At 48.3% G+C, this 18,941-nt stretch overlaps 2 protein-coding genes across 6 annotated transcripts in view; one reads left to right on the forward strand and one right to left on the reverse strand.

Moving 5' to 3' along the window:
- The window catches only part of GDI2 (GDP dissociation inhibitor 2), a 31,253-nt gene extending 24,098 nt beyond the window's left edge, over positions 1-7,155 (forward strand). The window contains exons 7-11 of the mRNA XM_082239218.1: positions 657-756; positions 2,582-2,753; positions 4,960-5,104; positions 5,855-5,909; positions 6,006-7,155. Coding sequence (XP_082095344.1) covers positions 657-756; positions 2,582-2,753; positions 4,960-5,104; positions 5,855-5,909; positions 6,006-6,161 — 628 coding nt within the window. The 3' untranslated portion in view covers positions 6,162-7,155. The remainder of the gene's footprint in view (positions 1-656; positions 757-2,581; positions 2,754-4,959; positions 5,105-5,854; positions 5,910-6,005) is intronic.
- Positions 7,156-9,188: 2,033 nt separating this feature from the next.
- The window catches only part of TASOR2 (transcription activation suppressor family member 2), a 62,328-nt gene continuing 52,575 nt past the window's right edge, over positions 9,189-18,941 (reverse strand). For all 5 annotated transcript variants that reach the window (XM_082238685.1, XM_082238682.1, XM_082238683.1 and 2 more), the window contains 6 exons: positions 17,728-17,853; positions 16,674-16,827; positions 14,575-14,683; positions 13,283-13,464; positions 12,003-12,117; positions 9,189-10,098 (listed from right to left, as the gene is read on the reverse strand). In XM_082238685.1, the coding sequence (XP_082094811.1) occupies positions 10,095-10,098; positions 12,003-12,117; positions 13,283-13,464; positions 14,575-14,683; positions 16,674-16,827; positions 17,728-17,853 (690 nt within the window). In that variant the 3' untranslated portion in view covers positions 9,189-10,094. The remainder of the gene's footprint in view (positions 10,099-12,002; positions 12,118-13,282; positions 13,465-14,574; positions 14,684-16,673; positions 16,828-17,727; positions 17,854-18,941) is intronic.

Consider the following 18,941-nt stretch of genomic DNA (forward strand, 5'->3'; position numbering starts at 1 on the left):
TCTGGGTGCTGGAGCAGCTAGCTACGCCCCTGCCTGTGAGTAAAGGCATTCTTGCCCTTGTCTGGCTCAAATTCCTTTTCCTGGCAAACACGGGGCTTCTTCCAAACTTATCGCAGAGTCAAAGCCTTCCAGTTCCAATGGAGCAATCTAGGAAAGAGCTTCTCCATTGCCTTTTGTGTACCATTTTCCATACTTTGGATACACTGCCCGTGCTTTAATGTGGGCTGTGGGACCTTGTGTCGGGGGGGGGGCTGCATGCTCCTTCCATAGCCAGCCAGCCCCCCCCCCCAGCTGTTGGCAGAACTGTGGGTTTCAGCTGCCTGAACTTGTGATCAGCTCACTTGACCAGCAGGGCATAGAATCCTAGAATTGCAGGCTTGGAAGGGACCCTGAGGATCATCTAACCCAGTGGTTCTCAACCTGTGGGTCCCCAGATGTTGTTGGACTACAACTCCCATCACCCCTGAGCTATGCCCTTGCTACCTAGGGGTGATGGGAGTTGTAGTTCAACAACATCTGGGGACCCACAGGTTGAGAAAGGCTGAATTCTAATCCAAACCCCTGCAGTGCAGAAATAGCAGCTGTCCCATACGGGGATCGAACCCGCAACTCTGGCATTGTCGGCACCACGTTGAGCTATGTTACTTTATTGACAGGTTAAGTGCTATCTATGGAGGCACCTACATGCTGAACAAACCGATTGAAGAGATCGTCATAGAAAACGGCAAAGTGGTTGGAGTGAAATCGGAAGGGGAGGTACGGTAATGCGGCTTTGTTTTTCTCTTTTGCTCAAAACCTCTTTGCCATTCGCTGGCTCCTCTGCTGGGATGTGAAAACAGGGCTGAAAAGCTCCAAGGTGATAGATCTGCAGGTCCCAGTTTGTGCTTGAATGCAGTTATCACCCCTGGCCAAACTGGTGGCAGAATTAACACAAATGGAGTCATTCAGGTCTCACTTCTCTCGATGCCCCTGCCTCCCCCTTCTTTATAGCAGCTTTGACAAGTGAGCTCTGCCCCACAGAAACGTATGCCATGGGAATTCAAGCTTCCACAGGGTTCTTTGTTCTGCAGAAGGATACCCTGGGCTCCCTGTGCAACAGATTAACATGGCTGCTTCCCTGAAACTTCATCTGTGAACTTCACGAAGCATAACTGATTGAAGTTTGGGGTCATCCTTTGTGTTCCTCTTCTCCTTTCTCCCTACACCCAAGTTGGGGAAGGTGCTTGTTGGCATCTATAGATGCTGGTGTTGATGTATTGCCCTGCTAGTGCTTCCCTCTGAGTAATCTTGTTGCAGCATTCCCAGCTGAGTCTCTGGGTCAGCCTTCCTTGACCTTGGGTCCCTAGATGTGGTTGGACTCCAACTTCCATTGTTTCTTAGCCAGCAGGGCCTGTGGTCAGGGATGACTGGAATTGTAGTTCAAGAACACCCAGGGACCCAAAGCTGAGAAGAAGGCTGCTCTGGGTTGAAACTGCTGAGGGCATAACTATTGATGGAAAGCACAAGCATGCATGTGCGCACACACACACACACACACACACACACACACACACAGCATTGAAAAGGCCCTAGGACATGTTCAGTTGGGTGGTGAGGGAGGGTTGACTACGGGATGTCAGTGCCTATCAACTGCTGTGGCAGGTGGATGTTGCAGGGGTCAGCAACCTTTCTCAGCAAGGGGCCAGTCCACCATCCCTCAGACCTTGTGGGGGGCCGGACTATATTTTGAAGGGAAAAAAACCAAATTCCTATGCCCCACAAATAACCCAGAGATGCATTTTAAGTAAAAACACACATTCTACTCATGTAAAAACACCAGGCAGATCCCACAAATAACCCAGAGCTGCATTTTAAATAAAAGGACACAGTCTACTCATGTAAAAACACGCTGATTCCCGGACTGTCCGTGGGCCAGATTGAGAAGGCGATTGGGCCGCATCTGGCCCACAGTTCTTAGGTTGCCTACCCCTGGTTAGAGTCTCAGTGTGGGCAAAGGATGGGGAGAAATACTATCCAAGACACTCCTTGTCCTTGCCAAAGCATTTCTTCATTCTTTCCTACTCTGCTTACTAGAAAGTAGCGTTCCTGCGCGCAGATTTAGAAGCAGCAGGGCCCAGGAGGAGGCTGGTTGTGTTGCTGACCCTTCACTGCCCTTCCCAGCAGAGCAGAATTGGAGCAAACTTTGACCCCTTCAGGGGAGTGGAAGATGACTAATAATAATAATAATAATATCATTTATATCCCGCCCATCTGTCTGGGTTTCCCCAGCCACTCTGGGCGGCTCCCAGCAGAGGCCTAAAAACAGAGTAAAAATTCAAACATTAAAAGCTTCCCTAAACAGGGTTGCCTTCAGATGTCTTCTAAAAGTCAGATAGTTGTTTGTTTCCTTGAGATCTGATGGGAGGGTGTTCCACAGGGCGGGTACCACTACCAAGAAGGCCCTCTGCCTGGTTCAAATGGGGTGTGGCAGCTGTAACGGACAGGCGCTGGTTGGGCCACTCTTGCAGTATTCTTGTTGATGAACCTTGACATCCCTTTTGAAAACAAAAGGGCCCCTAAACCTGTGCCGCCTCCCCTGCAGATTGCCCGCTGCAAGCAGCTCATCTGCGACCCCAGCTATGTCCCGGAGAGAGTGAAAAAGGCCGGCAAAGTCATCCGGGTCATCTGTATCTTGAGCCACCCAATCAAGAACACCAACGATGCCAACTCGTGCCAGATAATCATTCCCCAGAACCAGGTTAACAGGAAATCGGGTAAGCTTGGAAGATGAGGTTGGTTCGCTTGAGGCATACGGCTCCTGCAGCCTCTCTTGTTGATGTGTCGTGTCATGAACGAGTGACCCAAGACACACCACCAGTGGGAACTGCTAAAAAATGAGTAGTGTGTTGATGGTTCTCTTCTTATTTAGTAGACTACTACTAAGTCAGGTGAGATTGACAGGGGGCATAAACCAGCAGATTCCTTCTGGGATTAGACATTTCCTGGAAGACCGCAGCCATTTTCATTGACCAAGGTAGCCCAGACATACCTACCGTATTTTCCGTTCTATAAGATGCACTTTTCCCCTCCTAAAAAGTAAGGGGAAATGTGTGTGTGTCTTATGGAGCGAATGCAGGCTGCGCAGCGATCCCTCTTGCTGTTCTAGCTTCAGGCTTAGCCCCTCAGTCCCTTCCCCCACCTCCCGGAAAAGCCCCCAAGAGCCGCACTCCCTTTCACGAGCCGCGTGGAGCGTGTGTGTGGTCTTGGGGGCTTCTCCCTCCTGGGGAAAAGCCTGCAAGCGCTGCACACACACTCCATGCGGCTTGTCAAAGGGAGCACTGAGCAGAGCCTGGGATGCATACAGACTGCTCAGCGCTCCCTTTAAAGAATATTCTTTTTCTTGCATTCCCCCCTCTAAAAACTAGGTGCGTCTTACGGTCAGGTGCATCTCATGGAGCGAAAAATACGGTAATTTTGTAGAGGAGCAAAGCTTTGTATCGTTATCCTTTTGAAGCTGTTTTTGGGATAATTGGATTTTGTAGAAAATGCTGGAGTAGGAGCAGTGGTTCGGTTTCTTGTTAACAGATTTCTCAGGCTTCTGCCTCTGCACTGCGCAGCCTCTTTTTCCAAGTTCTTTTCTCCTTACTGTATTGTTTCAGAGAATGCTCATGTTATCTATATTTTGTGTTGACGTGAAGCATTTTTGACACACCCTTCGGTTGAAAAAAGGCTTCCAGGGCTGCTTGCAGATGTCAGCAATAAGACAGTGTAGACTTCCTGTTTGTGACCAAAAAAAGAGAGAGATTTGGAGGGAGAAGCAAACTCTGGCACTGTTTCTTAGTAAGGGAATTCTTGTAATGACCAGCGGGAATGGAAGAGTTTTAATAGATCTCTTGGTGCTACTGAATGAGACTGACTTATAACTGGATAAAATCCCTAATACTTAACACCTCGGTCTAGATTTGAGGGTCCAAGTGGAGCTCTTTACATGCTTGAGTCTAGATCCTTCCCGCTTCATCAGTGCTCTTGCTACCTTATAGAGCTCTCCTAACAAAGGCCTTCTGGGAAATGATTTATAATGAGTTAAAAAAGGTATTTAAATATACCTTTACCAAGAAGCCGGAGGCCTTCCTCTTGGGCATTGTCAGCCAGAGAGTGTTAAAGAAGGATAGAACCTTCTTCATGTATGCGACCACAGCAGCAAGAATACTCATCGCAAAATATTGAAAAACACAAGATCTGCCCACACTGGAAGAATGGCAGACGCAATTGATGGACTATATGGAACTGGCTGAAATGACCGGCAGAATCCGAGATATGGGAGAAGAAACAGTGGAAGAGGACTGGAAAAAAATTTAAGGACTATTTACAAAAACAATATAAGTTATATGAATGTTAAAATTTTCACGATTCGGAAACTATAGCTTCAGCTACTAAAGTTGTGAATTAGGAAATTGTAATTTAAGTATGAAAAGGTTAAATTCTAAGGTAATACTATGTTTAATTTAGGAGATAAGTAATTGATGGAAAGTATGAAAAAATTGAGATAGTATTTGAAAAGTACAAAATAAGCTACGAAACAAGGTAATAATTTGCTGAAAACATTATTGTTGAGAATGCAGGGTAGGGGAGATGTCAGGAAGTCCAGTTAGTTATTTGAAAAATGTATTGAACGGTTGGTTTTTCTTTTTTCTTTTTCTTTCTTCTTTCTCTTGTTCTTTCAGGTTATGTTTATAATCTTTGTATCTGAAAATTGAATAAAATATTTTTTTAAAAAAAAACATAGAGCTCTCCTAACAGATACTCCTGGGCTGACTTCCTGTTCTGGTGGGCTGGGCACACTCTACAGTGCCTGGGCTGCAGCATCCTGCTGTGTCTCTGCTGCAAGTCTTAATTCAGCCGCGTGTTGTGACGGGGATGGCGAAGCAGCTCAAGCTGGAAACGGGGTCCCCTGACTGCTGCCCCTTTTGTCTCTCTTAGACATCTATGTCTGCATGATCTCGTCCGCGCACAACGTGGCAGCGCAAGGGAAGTACATCGCGATTGTGAGCACTACCGTGGAGACGAATGACCCAGAGAAGGAGATCAAGCCTGCCTTGGAGCTCCTTGAGCCTATTGAGCAGAAGTAAGGTTCCCCTGCTCCAAACTCGCCATCTTCGCTTGGAGGCACAGGGCCTGTTGAGCTCCGGAAGAGGGGTCCCTTGGCAGAGGATAGCCACCCCCACACCTGCCGTGCATTATGGGTTATTTGAGAATACGTATTCTAGGAACTGTGGGACGCAGGTGGCGCTGTGGGTTAAACCACAGAGCCTAGGGCTTGCCGATCAGAAGGTCGGCGGTTCGAATCCCCGCAATGGGGTGAGCTCCCATTGCACGGTCCCTGCTCCTGCCAGCCTAGCAGTTTGAAAGCACGTCAAAGTGCAAGTAGATAAATAGGTACCACTCCAGCGGGAAGGTAAAGGGCATTTCCATGCGCTGCTCTGTTTCGCCAGAAGCGGCTTAGTCCTGCTGGCCACATGACCCGGAAGCTGTACGCCGGCTCCCTCGGCCAATAAAGCGAGATGAGCGCCGCAACCCCAGAGTCGGTCACGACTGGGCCTAATGGTCAGGGGTCCTTTTACCTTTTATTCTAGGAACTGCCTGTGGAGGAGTTCTGTATGTGTGAGGGAGTCCATTTCACTGTCGAACAGCTCTTTCTGGTCTTTACTTAGAATCTCCTTTTTGTAACTTGGAGCCATTGGTTCAGGTCCTAGCTTCCAGAGAAGGAGAAATTAAGTTTTCTCCAACCTCCCTGGGACAGCCCTTTCGAAACATCCTTAAAAGTTTTTTTCAGAATCGCCATTAAAAGTGATTTTTCTTTTCTCATCTCCCTTAGGTTTGTTAGTGTCTGTGACCTGTTTGCACCAACTGACCTGGGCAGAGAGAGCCAGGTGTGTATGAATTGGGAAGCAAAAGACCACACGCCCTGGTGGGTGGGATTGGAAGGGGGAAGCTTTGGCAGTAAACCCCCCTCTTGCTTCTTCTAGATCTTTATTTCTCGCACCTATGATGCAACCACCCACTTTGAGACGACGTGTGATGACATCAAAGACATTTACAAGAGGATGATGGGATCAGAGTTCGACTTCGAAGAGATGAAGCGGAAGAAGAACGATATCTACGGAGAGGAGGACCAGCAGTAACGGTGCTTTTTTAAGTCTTAACTTAGAGATCTAAATTGGCTGGTGTTGGGGGTGTGTGTTATGTATACACAGAGGGACTTAAGCGAGCACCGTACGAAGTTCAATATTGTAAAAGCCTGCTTTTTGTAATCATATCTCCTGAGATTGAAAAGAAAAAAAAAAGAGTCCTGCACTGGTGAAAACGCTCCTCCCCTCTTTGGATATAATCATGTGTTAATTATTCTTTAAACGAGGTTGCTGTGTCAAAATTGGCAGATACTGACGCCCTTGACTTTTTAACTGTTGCTAACTTGACTAAAGGATGAGCAGATGCTAAAAGTTCCCTTGCTGACCTAGATTGTGGGGTGCACAAGCCCAAACCCCTAACACCCGCCTCTCTTTCTCCTCACCCCTTTGTAGTCCTCTCCCACCCTGCCTTCTCCACCCCCCACCCATTCCTTTTTGATCTGTGCTCCAGTGAAAGCAAAAGGTGCCCTGCTGACCATTTCCTCGTCTTTCTGCCATGCTCCCTCTGCCCAGGAGACTCATCCCATCCAGTCTTAAACTTCATCGCAAAGCTGCATTATGGCCAAAGCCCACAGCAACTGCAGCCACGTGGCAGGATTTTCACCCGGTGTCCTCCTCCTCTTCCTCCCCTCCAGCCCCCCTCTTCCCACCTCCGCCCCTCTCCTTAAAAGCTTCTCAAAACGTTTACATCTGTCGGGACACAACTGTGCCGCAAGGCTTTTTGTGTTTTCAAGGCGAAAAAACTAATAAAAACAAAACTTGGTGCAAGAATGAAACTCCAAAGCAGGCAAGGTTGTGTCTGTGTTTGTGCAAGTATTTTTCTTCCCCCCTCTCCCTCTCCTCTTCTGTACCACGTCTGGCTTCTCAAGTGGACCAAACTGCGCTGCAGTATTGATTTGATGGAGCCTGTGGGGTGGCTGCTTCTGTCTGGTGGGGAAGGCTCTAGATGACTTCTGTACTGCCAAGTAAAGCCAACTTCTGGAAACGAGTTCCGTGCTGTGGTCTGATTTCACCTCTCAGTCGCCCTACCCCTTTGCCCCACGGGGTTCTGTAGATGGCATGCACATGCCCCTGGTAACGACTTGAGGGCAAGGCTCCTAGTTCGCTCTCAAATGGGTTGGGGGGAGTGGTCTAGGGTGGAGGCAGGAAGGGGGCTTTGAGCTCTCCCAAAGGGGAGGGTGTGTCCTGCTGCCTCTTGGCCCTTAGCAGATCATTTCCAGATAGTCTCAGAATAGGCAAACCTGTTAAGAACCACCTCCTAGGTGCATCACCTTTGTTCTTGGTGTCTGGATGAAGCACTGAAAAACAAAATGGTCTACTAGGCATATACACAGTTGGGAGCTCAGCTGTGGATCCTGCAAACTGTTGGGATACTGCTGGGGAGACAGCATTTTATTCAACAGCAGGAACAAAGGAAAAAACATGTCTGCTTCCCTTCGAAGTGTGGTGCAGTGGTTAAGAGCGGTAGACTCGTAATCTGGTGAACCGGGTTCGCTTCCCCGCACCTCCACCTGCAGCTGCTGGGTGACCTTGGGCCAGTCACACTTCTCTGAAGTCTCTCAGCCCCACTCACCTCACAGAGTGTTTGTTGTGGGGGAGGAAGGGAAAGGAGATTGTTAGTCGCTTTGAGACTCCTTAAAGGGAGTGAAAGGCGGGATATCAAATCCAAACTCCTCTTCTTCTTCGTCTCCAGTAAAACAGCTAAAAGCAAAAGCAATATACAAACGGAACTTCCCAGCAAGCGCTGGAAGTAAACAGATATGTGACACACAACAGTCATGCCTGTACCCTTTTATGGTGGAACGGAACTATATCCTAACACAAACTTCCTAGTTCTTAAGACTGCCAGGGAGATACTCTGCACCGAGAGCTGGCAGCATTCTTTCTGATGTTTGGGGGGCTTCTGTCGGCTTTACTTTCTGCTTGAACGTTTTGCAAGGTCCATCTTGCTCTCGCAAACACTAGCGTAAGGTCGGAGCTTAGTTTTCATTGTTTGGATTTCTCCCTTTCCACCAAATGGTGCTCAATGCAGTTGAGAATTTTGAAGAACATTCATGCTCTCCTCGCCGTCTGCCAAGAAGCAGTAACCACCAAACCAGTTTGCGGTGGCATATACGTCACCCAGTGCTTCAGAAATTTTAGCTAGTCCCTCTTGTAATTTGGAGAAGACTCTGTGGATGCAATGATGCTTGCAGACGTTTTGCCTAGTATGCAGACACCGGGGTGTGGGTGTGTCCTGGTGGGAGGGTGAATGGGGGAGATCCTGGTAAGTCTAGGTCATAGGCTTATGAACATTCCCCAGTGCCCATCAATATTACTGTTTCAAAGTCTAAGGATTTGCCCTAGGTAGACAAAACACAACACTGATAAATTCTGACAGGACTATTACAGCAGAGATGTCGCTAGACTACAGCACCCATCGTCCTTGACCACCGGCTCTGCTGCCTGGGGCTGATGGGAACTGGAGTCCCAATGTGAGTGAGACTGGTTTCCCCATCCCTGTTCTGCAGAAAGCTTACAGTGGTGAATCTGGGGGAATGATTAGCACTTGAGGCCAGCTGACGATCAATCTTCTGGAAGAACCGGGTCTTAAGGATGGATTTGAAGTGAGAATTTCAGCCTTGCTGCAATGCAATGCTCAAACCAAACAGAATGCCCCTGTGAAGCTGGTCGATGTTGATAGCAGAAAAGACCGCCCATGCCATTATCACATTTTATGGTAGTCAAATATAAATTCCAACCGTAGCTGCCCCAGAGGACATTGTGACTCCAGCATTTTTTATCCCTTGGGACTCGCCTTTTTCACAGCTGCCATATACTGGCTTGACCCCTTCATTCATCAACCACCTCTGGCTCAAAATTGCTGTCTACCTGCTGCCAACCACACTCTGCTTTGGCAAGTTTGCAGCTCTTTGCCCCAGTGCAAAAACCACTTTACACTTTAACAATGAACCGCACTTTTGGAGTCTGCGGCGGTTGTCACCCTCCCAGCCATTTGACGTTGCATTGAGTCAGGCCAACAACTTTTTATCCAGCTTTATTTATAAATGTTAGTTACAAAAAAAAATCTGCAAAGAGATACAACATTTCTGCCTCTCGTCGGTGCTGTAATCCGGTGAGGCCCTTTATTGCAACACCATAAATAGTTCAGAGAGGAAAGGAGGTTTTTAATTCAAGAATTCAAACTCTGCTATCTACAAGGGGGTGGGGGGGTGGAGTTCTGCTTGTTACTGGTTAATACCCATCAGCAAAAGATGAATAAAAAAACCCTTGAAAGGTAACGTTCATTGCACAGTAACTTGTTTTAGTGTGATTTTTAAAAAGGGGAAACCAGACCCCAAGTTGCTTGTGATTTAAGTACACCAATCACGATCCACCTGCGACTCAATTCCGCTTTGCCATTGCACTGCTTAAATTAATCTGAGCCAGTGTCCAAAAGCCTAGCAGTGAAGCTCCAGGTGGATGGAGCCTGTTAGGTACCGTATGTCTGGAAAAAACTGTCTCCAACAGACTGATTCCTAAACCTTCAAGTAACACAGGTAACCCTCCCCTGCCCCACCCCACAATGATAATTGTAATTAGCTGCACAACCCAGTCATTATAACGCTTCTTCCTATGCAAGACAATTCCTATCAATAATAACACAAATAATTTTCTTACAAGGTTTTCCCACATTGTGGTTAAATAAAAACGACTTTTCTCTACAACCCTTAAGTAAAACAGCAGCCCTTAAATAAAACAGCTACCGTTCTATTCAAGGATGGAGTGGGGAAGAACAAGGAAAGAAAACATCCTATGCATGAGGCACAATTTTTATTGTGCAAGTCAGGAAGCAGAAAAAAATAATAATTTCTCTCCTGGGACTGAACAGGTTTGTTCAGCGTTCTGCGCCAGGACTGTGGAGGGTCAGGAAGGCATCTGTCTCGGTTACCTAAAATAAAGGGACACACATCACAGTAAGGACCACTCTTGATGCTGCTGTGTATTTCAAAATGGCAAACTGATACGGAGCAGGGAGGAGATGTTATTACACAAAAGGCACTGTCTGCCATAATTCAACATCCTCTTGAATTAGGGGGAGAATAATACGGTACACTTTTGGTCTGAGTTCAAACAGTATTTTTGTTTCCAGCAGCATCTCAGTGGTCAAAGTCTTGCTTGCTGGTATCCTTGAGGTGTCTCCTGTTGCACAGACATTTCCCCTTTCAACTCAACATCTCCACCAGGGATGGGGAAACTGGCCCTCTAGACGAAAGTTTCCATCACAACCAGCCCACTGCCTTATTTTAAATCAGGGTTTCCCAAACTTGTGTTTCCAGCTGTTTTTGGACTACAGTTCCCAACATCCCTAACTAGCAGGACCTGCGGGTCAGGGATGAAGGGAACTGTAGTCCAAAAACAGCTGGAAACTCAAGTTTGGGAAACCTTGGTTGAAACCTAATTCATATGCATATACTGCAGGTGTTCTTGTCATCAAAACCTCCACAAGTTGATGAAGTGGATGTCAGGTCCAGGTTCAAATATCCGTTAATTCAGGAGATCACTGGCTGACATTCGGCCAGCCTCCTCCTCTCCCATAGCTGCTGGAAGAATAAAACAGCAGGGACTACTCATGTATGCCGCACTGAGCTCTTTAGAGGAGGCCCCACAGAACGGAAAAAGTAATGAAGATGGACCTGGGCTGGAGACAGAACAGAGGCAGAAGAAAACATCTGTGGGTGCAGATCTTTCACAGACCACCAGGTGGAGCCCTTCAACCGTTCTGTTCGCAGTGCGGCATCAGAAACAAGGACGATATTTTTAGTATTTTTATGGTGCTTTAGTGCTCAAAGCATTTCACATGCATGCACTTTTCTGAGGTGGGGTGAGCAACCAGACGCTGAGATTCCAGTTCCCAGAGCCAGTGTGGTGAAGTGGTTAAGAGCGGTGGACTCGTAATCTGGGGAACCGGGTTCGCGTCTCCGCTCCTCCACATGCAGCTGCTGGGTGACCTTGGGCCAGTCACACTTCTCTGAAGTCTCTTAGCCCCACTCACCTCACAGAGTGTTTGTTGTAGGGGAGGAAGGGAAAGGAGAATGTTAGCCGCTTTGAGACTCCTTAGGGTAGTGATAAAGTGGGATATCAAATCCAAACTCTTCTTCTTCTTCATGTTCAATAAGGACGCTGTTAGCGCAACGGTATCTGCTGACTCATAAGGTTGCCCCCTTCCCAATAATCCTTCCAATGCAAGGGAACTCAGTATTTTATCAGCCTCAAATTGCAACTATGGGGAGGAGGGTGCTTTCAGACCCTCCTCTGGAGTTCAAGGCAGAGGTGGGGTTCGAACCAGGGCCTTCCTGATTCATCTCTCTGGGACATTGTACCAACTCATGTAAGCAATATTGCTCTAAAAAACCCTGTGCTCAGACCCAGGGGTCAAATGCGGCCCCTTCAAACTTCTTCATCTGGCCCTCAGAACTCCTTCCAGCTCTGTGATCCTATGACACATCCCCAGTACAGGCTTTTTATCCCCAGGCCAAACTGCTCACATCCCAAAGCATTTTGATCTGGCTGCAAAGTGTCCTTAAAGTGATCATCCCTCTTGCTCCTCCCACTTTTGCATTTGGCCCTGCCCACCCCTGTTCTGTGGCTAGAAGGGACTGTGGACCTTTGGTTGAAAGCAGTTCCAACCCCCTGGTCTTAAAAAAAAGCAGGGAGAGGGGCAGAATAGGGAGCGCTCACAACGCCTGCCACTCATGAAATCTGCCCTCCAAGGCTGGTGCTAGCAAGCCTTCCAGTTTTCTCCATTTGCGCTGTTCCCCGTACAAAAAACGACCCCCGTGGCTTCCCGCTTACCAACAGCCACTTCTAAACGGTGCCGCCAAACTTTCAGCCGTCGCAACGAAAGTATTTACATCCAGCACCAGGATCCCCTTATTCTCCATGGCCTCTCGGCTGGCGCTGGGTTTCCCTACAAGAAGCGAATGAAAAAAGGAGATGTTACTGTTGCTACCTCTGCAAAATATACAGTGCCCTGAGATGGCTTCCCAACAAGCTAAATTCCAAGCAGCTGGGTCAACTCTGGGTATGTGGGGATGGAGTTGGTTGGGGGAAATGCTTGAGCTTCCAAGATCAGTTTTGGCCTTGTGAAACTCCTCTTAAAGCACTTTCTCTGGTCGATCGGCAGTAACAGAGAAGGGGTGCGTCAGAGCTGGGAAGCAGGAACCCAAAATGCCCATGTGTGCCTTTGCTCTTAAGACCAGATCTGTATCAGGAAAGCAAACATAGTGCTCTCCAGCAGTTTTTGGACTACAACTCCCATCAGCCAATGGTCGGAGGTGATGGGAGTTTTAGTGTACAACACCTGGAGAACACACACGAAGGTAAGCAGAGCCTGCCCGTTGCTTCAGGACAAAGTCCCATCTAACCCAACATCATGTTCTCACAGGGGACAATGGCATGCCTCTGGGAGAGCCTGCAAGGAGGACCTGAGTGCAAGAGCACTCCCCTTGGGAATACTCACAACTGGAATTCAGAACCACACTGCATCTGACAGCGGGTAAAATATACCCCTCATCGCTAGCAGCCAACAACTCCACGAATTTGTCTAATCCTCTTTTAAAGTTCGCTACATCTGCATTTTTCCCTTAAAAAAGACAAGAAAAATTCCCAAATGTTTAGTTTGCTCTCATTTTTTCTAAACTAAAAAGCTCCCAGCGTGGCTCCAAACCATTTTGACTGCCGTTTTCTGAACCTTTTCCAGCTCTACAATATCCTTTTGTAGGTATGGTAAGCAGAACCGAAAACGGCATCCCATGTGTGGTAGCGCCATAGATTTGCACAATCCCATTATGATATCGGCACTTTTGTTTTCAACCCCTTTCCTAACGATACCATTATGGTCTCATTGGCTGCTCTGCCATTCAGGAATACTCTAAACCTCTGGAAATTCTGGAAAAGCTCAAGGCAGTGGAAAGCTCCTCTCAGCAGGGCCAGGACCCACAAAGGCTGCTTGTCTCCACATCCTTTTTCACACTGCCCTGAAAATGTGGGGGTTTTTTGCGGGGTGAGGGGAGAGGAGAAGCTATCCATATGAGAAGTGCCCCCACAGCCAGGATATGGCAAGATCTCCCTACCTGTGAGGAACACGGCAAATCTCCTGCTGATGTGCTGAACCTGCAAGTTCAGCAAGCAATTCAGATGCTCGGATCTCGGGGAAGACTTGGAATCGCACTGATGGTAGTGGAGAACTTCGGTGATGTTGGAACCCTGGCAGGATTTCAGGAGCATCTCCTTGGTGTGAGCTGCAGGGTCCTTCCTGCAGGAGAACAAAACGTCAAGAGAGTTTGGTCCCGAACAGCTTTGAGTTTGGGACTGTGCCCCCAAAACACACCTCTTATTCACGGAATAAGAATCGGAGAATTGTAGAATGGGAATGGACACCAAGGGTCATCCAGTCCAAGCCCCTGCAATGCAGGATGCTGCCCAGGGAGTTGCTTCTTGAGCTAATGACATTATATAAATGAATAAGAATGCAGGCATATCCTATGGGAGTTCCATGTGCTGAAATTCAGAGGAACCGAATACTTTTCATTTAGCCAGCAAGCAACAGGGCGAAGCAGGGCACGTGCAAGGGAGTGTTACACTGCAGAGAGAGTTGGGCTTGCAGGCTTTTGGGACCCAGTGGATCTCTTTCTCAGGCCTAGAAGCCCACTGCAGGCATGTGACTGGAAGCAGCGTTCAGGGGAAACGTGGTTAGGTAATGTCCTCAAACCAGAGACCAGTTCTGTCCAGGTTCAGACCTCCTCCTAAGGAGCAACAAAAGAAAGCAGGTTCCTTCAGTGGATCTCCAGTGCCGCAGAGCCAGACACCCCTGACCCCAGACTAGAGGCCACCATGGCCACTGCCTGGGTTCCTGGCTGGACCTCAGATGTACGGAGCCACAGCAGCAGAGGAGACAGAGAGCCAGGCAGGAACGTCAAGGCAGCTGCTGAACTGTCCACAGAAGCTACTCGGGAGGAGGGGAGGCACATGGAAGCACCGGCTCGGATCAGGGCCTGGCTGTGTGCATAGGGGAAGAAGGATATCCCCAGTGTCTGCATCCGATGCCTCAATCAATTTATTTGATCATTTCAGTAAACTGAGGTTTTAAACTGTCTTTGTTGTTACCTGAGAGCTTGAAACTGGGCAGTCTGTAAATATAGGGAGTAAGGAAAGAAATACATGCTTGCATGGAGAAGCGGGATCCAGCAAAGGCATCCCGGCAGGCTGCGCTTGTGGGATGGGGTTTCCAGGGCAGCAGGAGGAATTTTGTGGCCCTCAATGATGGAAGACCGGGGGGGGGGCAAGTATGCAAAGCAGGGGGATGACGACTCTGCAGGGATTTAGCAGGGAGAAGGGATTTAGTCAGCGCCAGAGTCGTCCTCACCTGGCGTCCTCTCGGAGTCTCTTGGTCTCTTTGTAGTGAAGGAGCCAGATCCATCTCCCGTGGCTGCAGTTGAGCTTCTCCAAGGTTTTGACAGCGTCCTTCAGCTCCCCTGCAGGAAGAGCATCAGCACAACAGAACAGTGAAAACTACGAAGTTTGGCTGCCTAGAGTTCAGTCTCCACTGCCACATGGTAACAGCTGGGTAGCCCCCGTTATTGAGGCTGCCGGTCCTTAGCCATCAATATTGCCACTGTCGCCATTCACTGAATCATCCTCTGTATTATTGATTGGATTTTTACCCCACCCTTCCTCTCAAAGGAGCCCACAAAACAGCAAAGCCATCCCATCCCTTAAAAAAAAAAGACCCTGAAGAAATTAATAAATGGGGGGGGGGATGTCACGTATCCTCAAAGGTTAGTAATTTCTAAGGTGCCAAGGAACAGTATTTCAGCCATTAAATGTCTGGATGAACATTTTAAAGTTCCTCCAAAATGTTAATAATGAGCGAGACACCTCCCCAGGGAGGATGTTCCACAAGCAGGGAACTACCACTGAGAAGGCCCTGTTGTGGGTCAACCATGACAGGGCAATGCCCAGCAGCTCTTTCAGGTATTTGGGTACCAAACTGTTTTAGGACTTCATTTGTAGCACTGCAGAACACCATACTAATGGGAGGTGCACCAGGCCACATCTAAGGGAGATCTGAGAGAGCAGGGCTCCCCTCTGTGGACCCAGCTGGGACCAGTAGTCATTTGGCTCCTCTCCTTCCCAAACTGCCTCCTTCAGCAGCCGTCCAGCTGGTTGCATCAGAGGGGGAGGCGAGAAAGCAAGGCCTCTCCATCAGCTAGACTGCAACCATTTGCCTGCTTTCCTGCCAGGCCATTCCGTCCTATCCATATGCAAAAGAACAGAAAATCTGTACCTGGATTGGCTGGCTTTCCTATCCCTTTCCATTCTTCTTGTATATTGGATGTGCTCACATGTAGTACTAAACCATGGCTCGTTTACCAAACTAGAATGTTAGAAGCCAGGATTCCTGGTTTGCAAAGTGGCTCGTAAGCCCAAGTTTTGTTGGAAGTGAAGCGAATCTCCACGAGAGGAGAGGGAGTGTGCAAGCCTGACACGGCTTGGGCTCTGTGGTGGTAGGCCATGGTTTAGTGCCACATGCAAATATAGACGATGTCTCTTACGTCATTGGTTGCTGCTTTGAACCATAAACGGAGAGCACAGGCAGGTCTATCAAATGCAGTGATTAAAAAAATGCTCAAAGCATTTCATATATACCCTATTGTATTTACAGCCACTCTTGTTAATTATGGCAGAATTATTACCCACATATATTTCTAACTGGGAGTGTTTGCATCTGATGCTGGGAGTTTGCAGCAGGGATAAGGATCTGGTGTTCTCGGATCACAACTCCCCAGGCATCACGGGCAGGTATGATGATAACTGGAAGTCCAACAAGCCAGAGGTCCCAACCACCACCTCTGGAATACAGCTTGTCTAAGGTCACCCAGTGACTTGAAAGCTGGACTTGAGTTCCTGGCTCACAGCTTGCACCATTAACAACCACAGGCTCCCTCCTCTATGCTACCTACATTAACCTAAATGGGGCTATTAAAAACACTATTAAGTCCAAGGGATTCAATTTTTAAATGAGGATGCTTATAGGTCATATCAGGCTCTGTACGAAAATGAGTGATCTGAAGATGTACATCCTTTTGTTCAACAGAAGGATGAAAGGTAAGGGATGCACTGGGTGAGGCTTCCAGCGGAAGACAAATATTTAACACGTGGAGACATATTCTCCCTGACATGCTCGTTTTCTACTTGCAGGGAGGTTTGCTTCTATTTATACTGTCACAACATTCAGTCACGGGAAATAATCTAAGGTTATCAGATTTTTTTCAATGAACCTGGGGACACTTTTCAACTTCAATTGATTTTGTATGGGGAGTGATTTGTAAATCCGGGGACTGTCCCCGGGAAACGGGGACGCCTGGTAACCTTAAAATAATCCCTGTGCACCATTTCCAAAGACACATCACCTCCAGAAAGCTGTGCTTTTCCGGAACTGGCACACTGGGCGCAACATCTCACCTACTGTCATCGCCTCGAGCACTTTGTCGTCAGACACCACGAAGCCCCCGCTGTGGAACAGCTCCTGATACGTGTGGTCAAAGATGTCCTCAGGGCTGTCCACTCCCACAAAGGTCACGCTGGGAAAGCGCTTTAGCCTCAGCAAGGACGGGATCTGCCCAGGAGACAAATGTTTTTTCAGGTTCAGCACTGGTCCATCGGTTACGTTTCCCTCGGGTGGGCAGAGGGTGGCACCGGGTGCACAAGCAGGAGATCTGACCACTGGCAGAGGACGAGGGGTGCGGGGGGAGCACACCGCCCCTGGCAGCGCGATCCCAGTGGGTGCCATCACGGCTGCCCCCCACCCCCACAGGCGGCACGCCACACCACACCCCCAGGACGTGCACCAGCCACGCCCCCGCCTGCTCTCCGCCACTGGATCTGACCCTTCTCAGACTTTGGGAGGAAGGCACACACAGAAACAGGAACTCCTACCCACAACATATAGCAATCAGGCCTGTGTATTCCCTGCTAAAACTTGTTTAGCCTTCCAAATTTAGGGTGACGCAGAGGGGAATCCTGCCACCTGTATGATTGAGCAAAGTTGCAGAATGCTTACTGCATTGTAAGCAAGCTTCTCTTTCACAACCTCACAGGGACTGGAAACTTGCCTCAGTGAAGGCTGCGGTTCAAGATTAGCAGGAAGCCAAATGCTATGCCCAGTGCTGGCAACGGCTGGGAACCGGTATCGTGAACCGAACGTCATACTGGTGGCGGAGAGTCTGCTGTGCATGCAGAACTGAACCCAGGTCCAATTCCTGGCCTCTCCAGACACAGCCCAGAGGGTCCTCTGTGCAAAACCCTGGAAAGGTGCTGCCAGTCAGTGTAGACAAACTGTGCTTGATGAACCGAAAGTCTGCCTATACAAAGGCAGCTTCCCATGTTTTGTAAAGCACTGAAGCACCAGGGAGGGGGAACGTTAGAAACATTTGGCAGTGGGAGGGAAGAGAACCAGGTTTTAATATCCGGAAGCTGTTTTTCCTGTGCCACACAGGAAAGGCACTTTTGAACCTACTTTATATATGTGTGGGTATATGTCCTCGTTCCTAATGATGACCACCAGTCTGTCTCCCTCGGGGTGGCTCGTCTTACAAAAATGCAGAGGCTTCATTTCCACATGACTCCCTTTCTTCAGCAAGTTCTGAAACATAACGTTTAAAAAAACCCCATCACCAAAACCAGAATTGCTGCTTTCACAGTTAAAAGCAAAAATGAAAACAAAACCAGAGTTTTTCTGCGTCTTCAAGCAGCAACAGAAATTCAGGATAATTCTGCAGGTAAGGGACAGAGACGAGTCCTCTAATCCAGGACAAACAAAATCCATCGTGTTCATTGCTATTTGTTTGTTCCATTTATATGTCAGCTTTTCCTCCAAGAAGCTCAAGGTGGTCTGCATGGTTTTCTCTCCCCTCCCCCATTTATTCTCCCAACAGCCCTGTGAGGTAAGATAGGCTAAGAGACAGGGAGCAGCTCAAGGTGACCCAGCGAGCTTCATGGCTGAAGTGGGGATTTGAATCCTCGTCTCCCAGGTCAGAGTCCAACACTATTCTGCTAATATCACACTTCTGTTGTCCTGTTCTCCTCTCTTGAAATGGGAGATTCGCCCCAAGGCTGTTAACTGCAGCAGAATCCCACCCAAAGGCACTTTCCATACAATCAAGTCCTGCACATTAAATATGATGTTCCTTTTTTAAACGAAAGCAAAGAGAGGAGGGGGACATGAACAGCTGAGAGTAGGTTTGGGTTGTTGTTTTTTTAATGCTAGAGCCCCAGAATGGCTGAACGCCCAGAGAATCAGAGCCAGAAGGGACCTCAAAAGCCCCCTAGCCCAAACCTCCATCAGCAAAGAGGAGATGCACCATGAAGCAGAGCAGCCTTTGTCAACGTGGTGCCCTTTGGAGGCTGGTCCTAAGTAGGGGATACCGGGGCACCCTCGCTGGTGCTGCCATTTTCAACATTAAACTCCAGTGCTGGCACCCTGGACATTGTGGTGTGGAAACCTGCGCCTGCCTCTGGAAACTGTGATCCTCCCTCTTTCCCTCCTGCCACACACACACACACACACACACACACACAGCCTGCCACCCAGTGTAATCATGTATTACTGTTCAGCATGCGCAAACACTAACCAAGGTTCCCCTCCTGAGCAGGGATGGAAGCTGGTTTGCATACCCCGGTTCAGAGGGGAACCCCGGTTAGAATCATTCCACACCAACAACGCTGGAAAGG

Source organism: Podarcis vaucheri (assembly GCF_965113315.1).
Source record: "Podarcis vaucheri genome assembly, chromosome: 10".
Lineage (NCBI taxonomy): Eukaryota > Metazoa > Chordata > Lepidosauria > Squamata > Lacertidae > Podarcis > Podarcis vaucheri.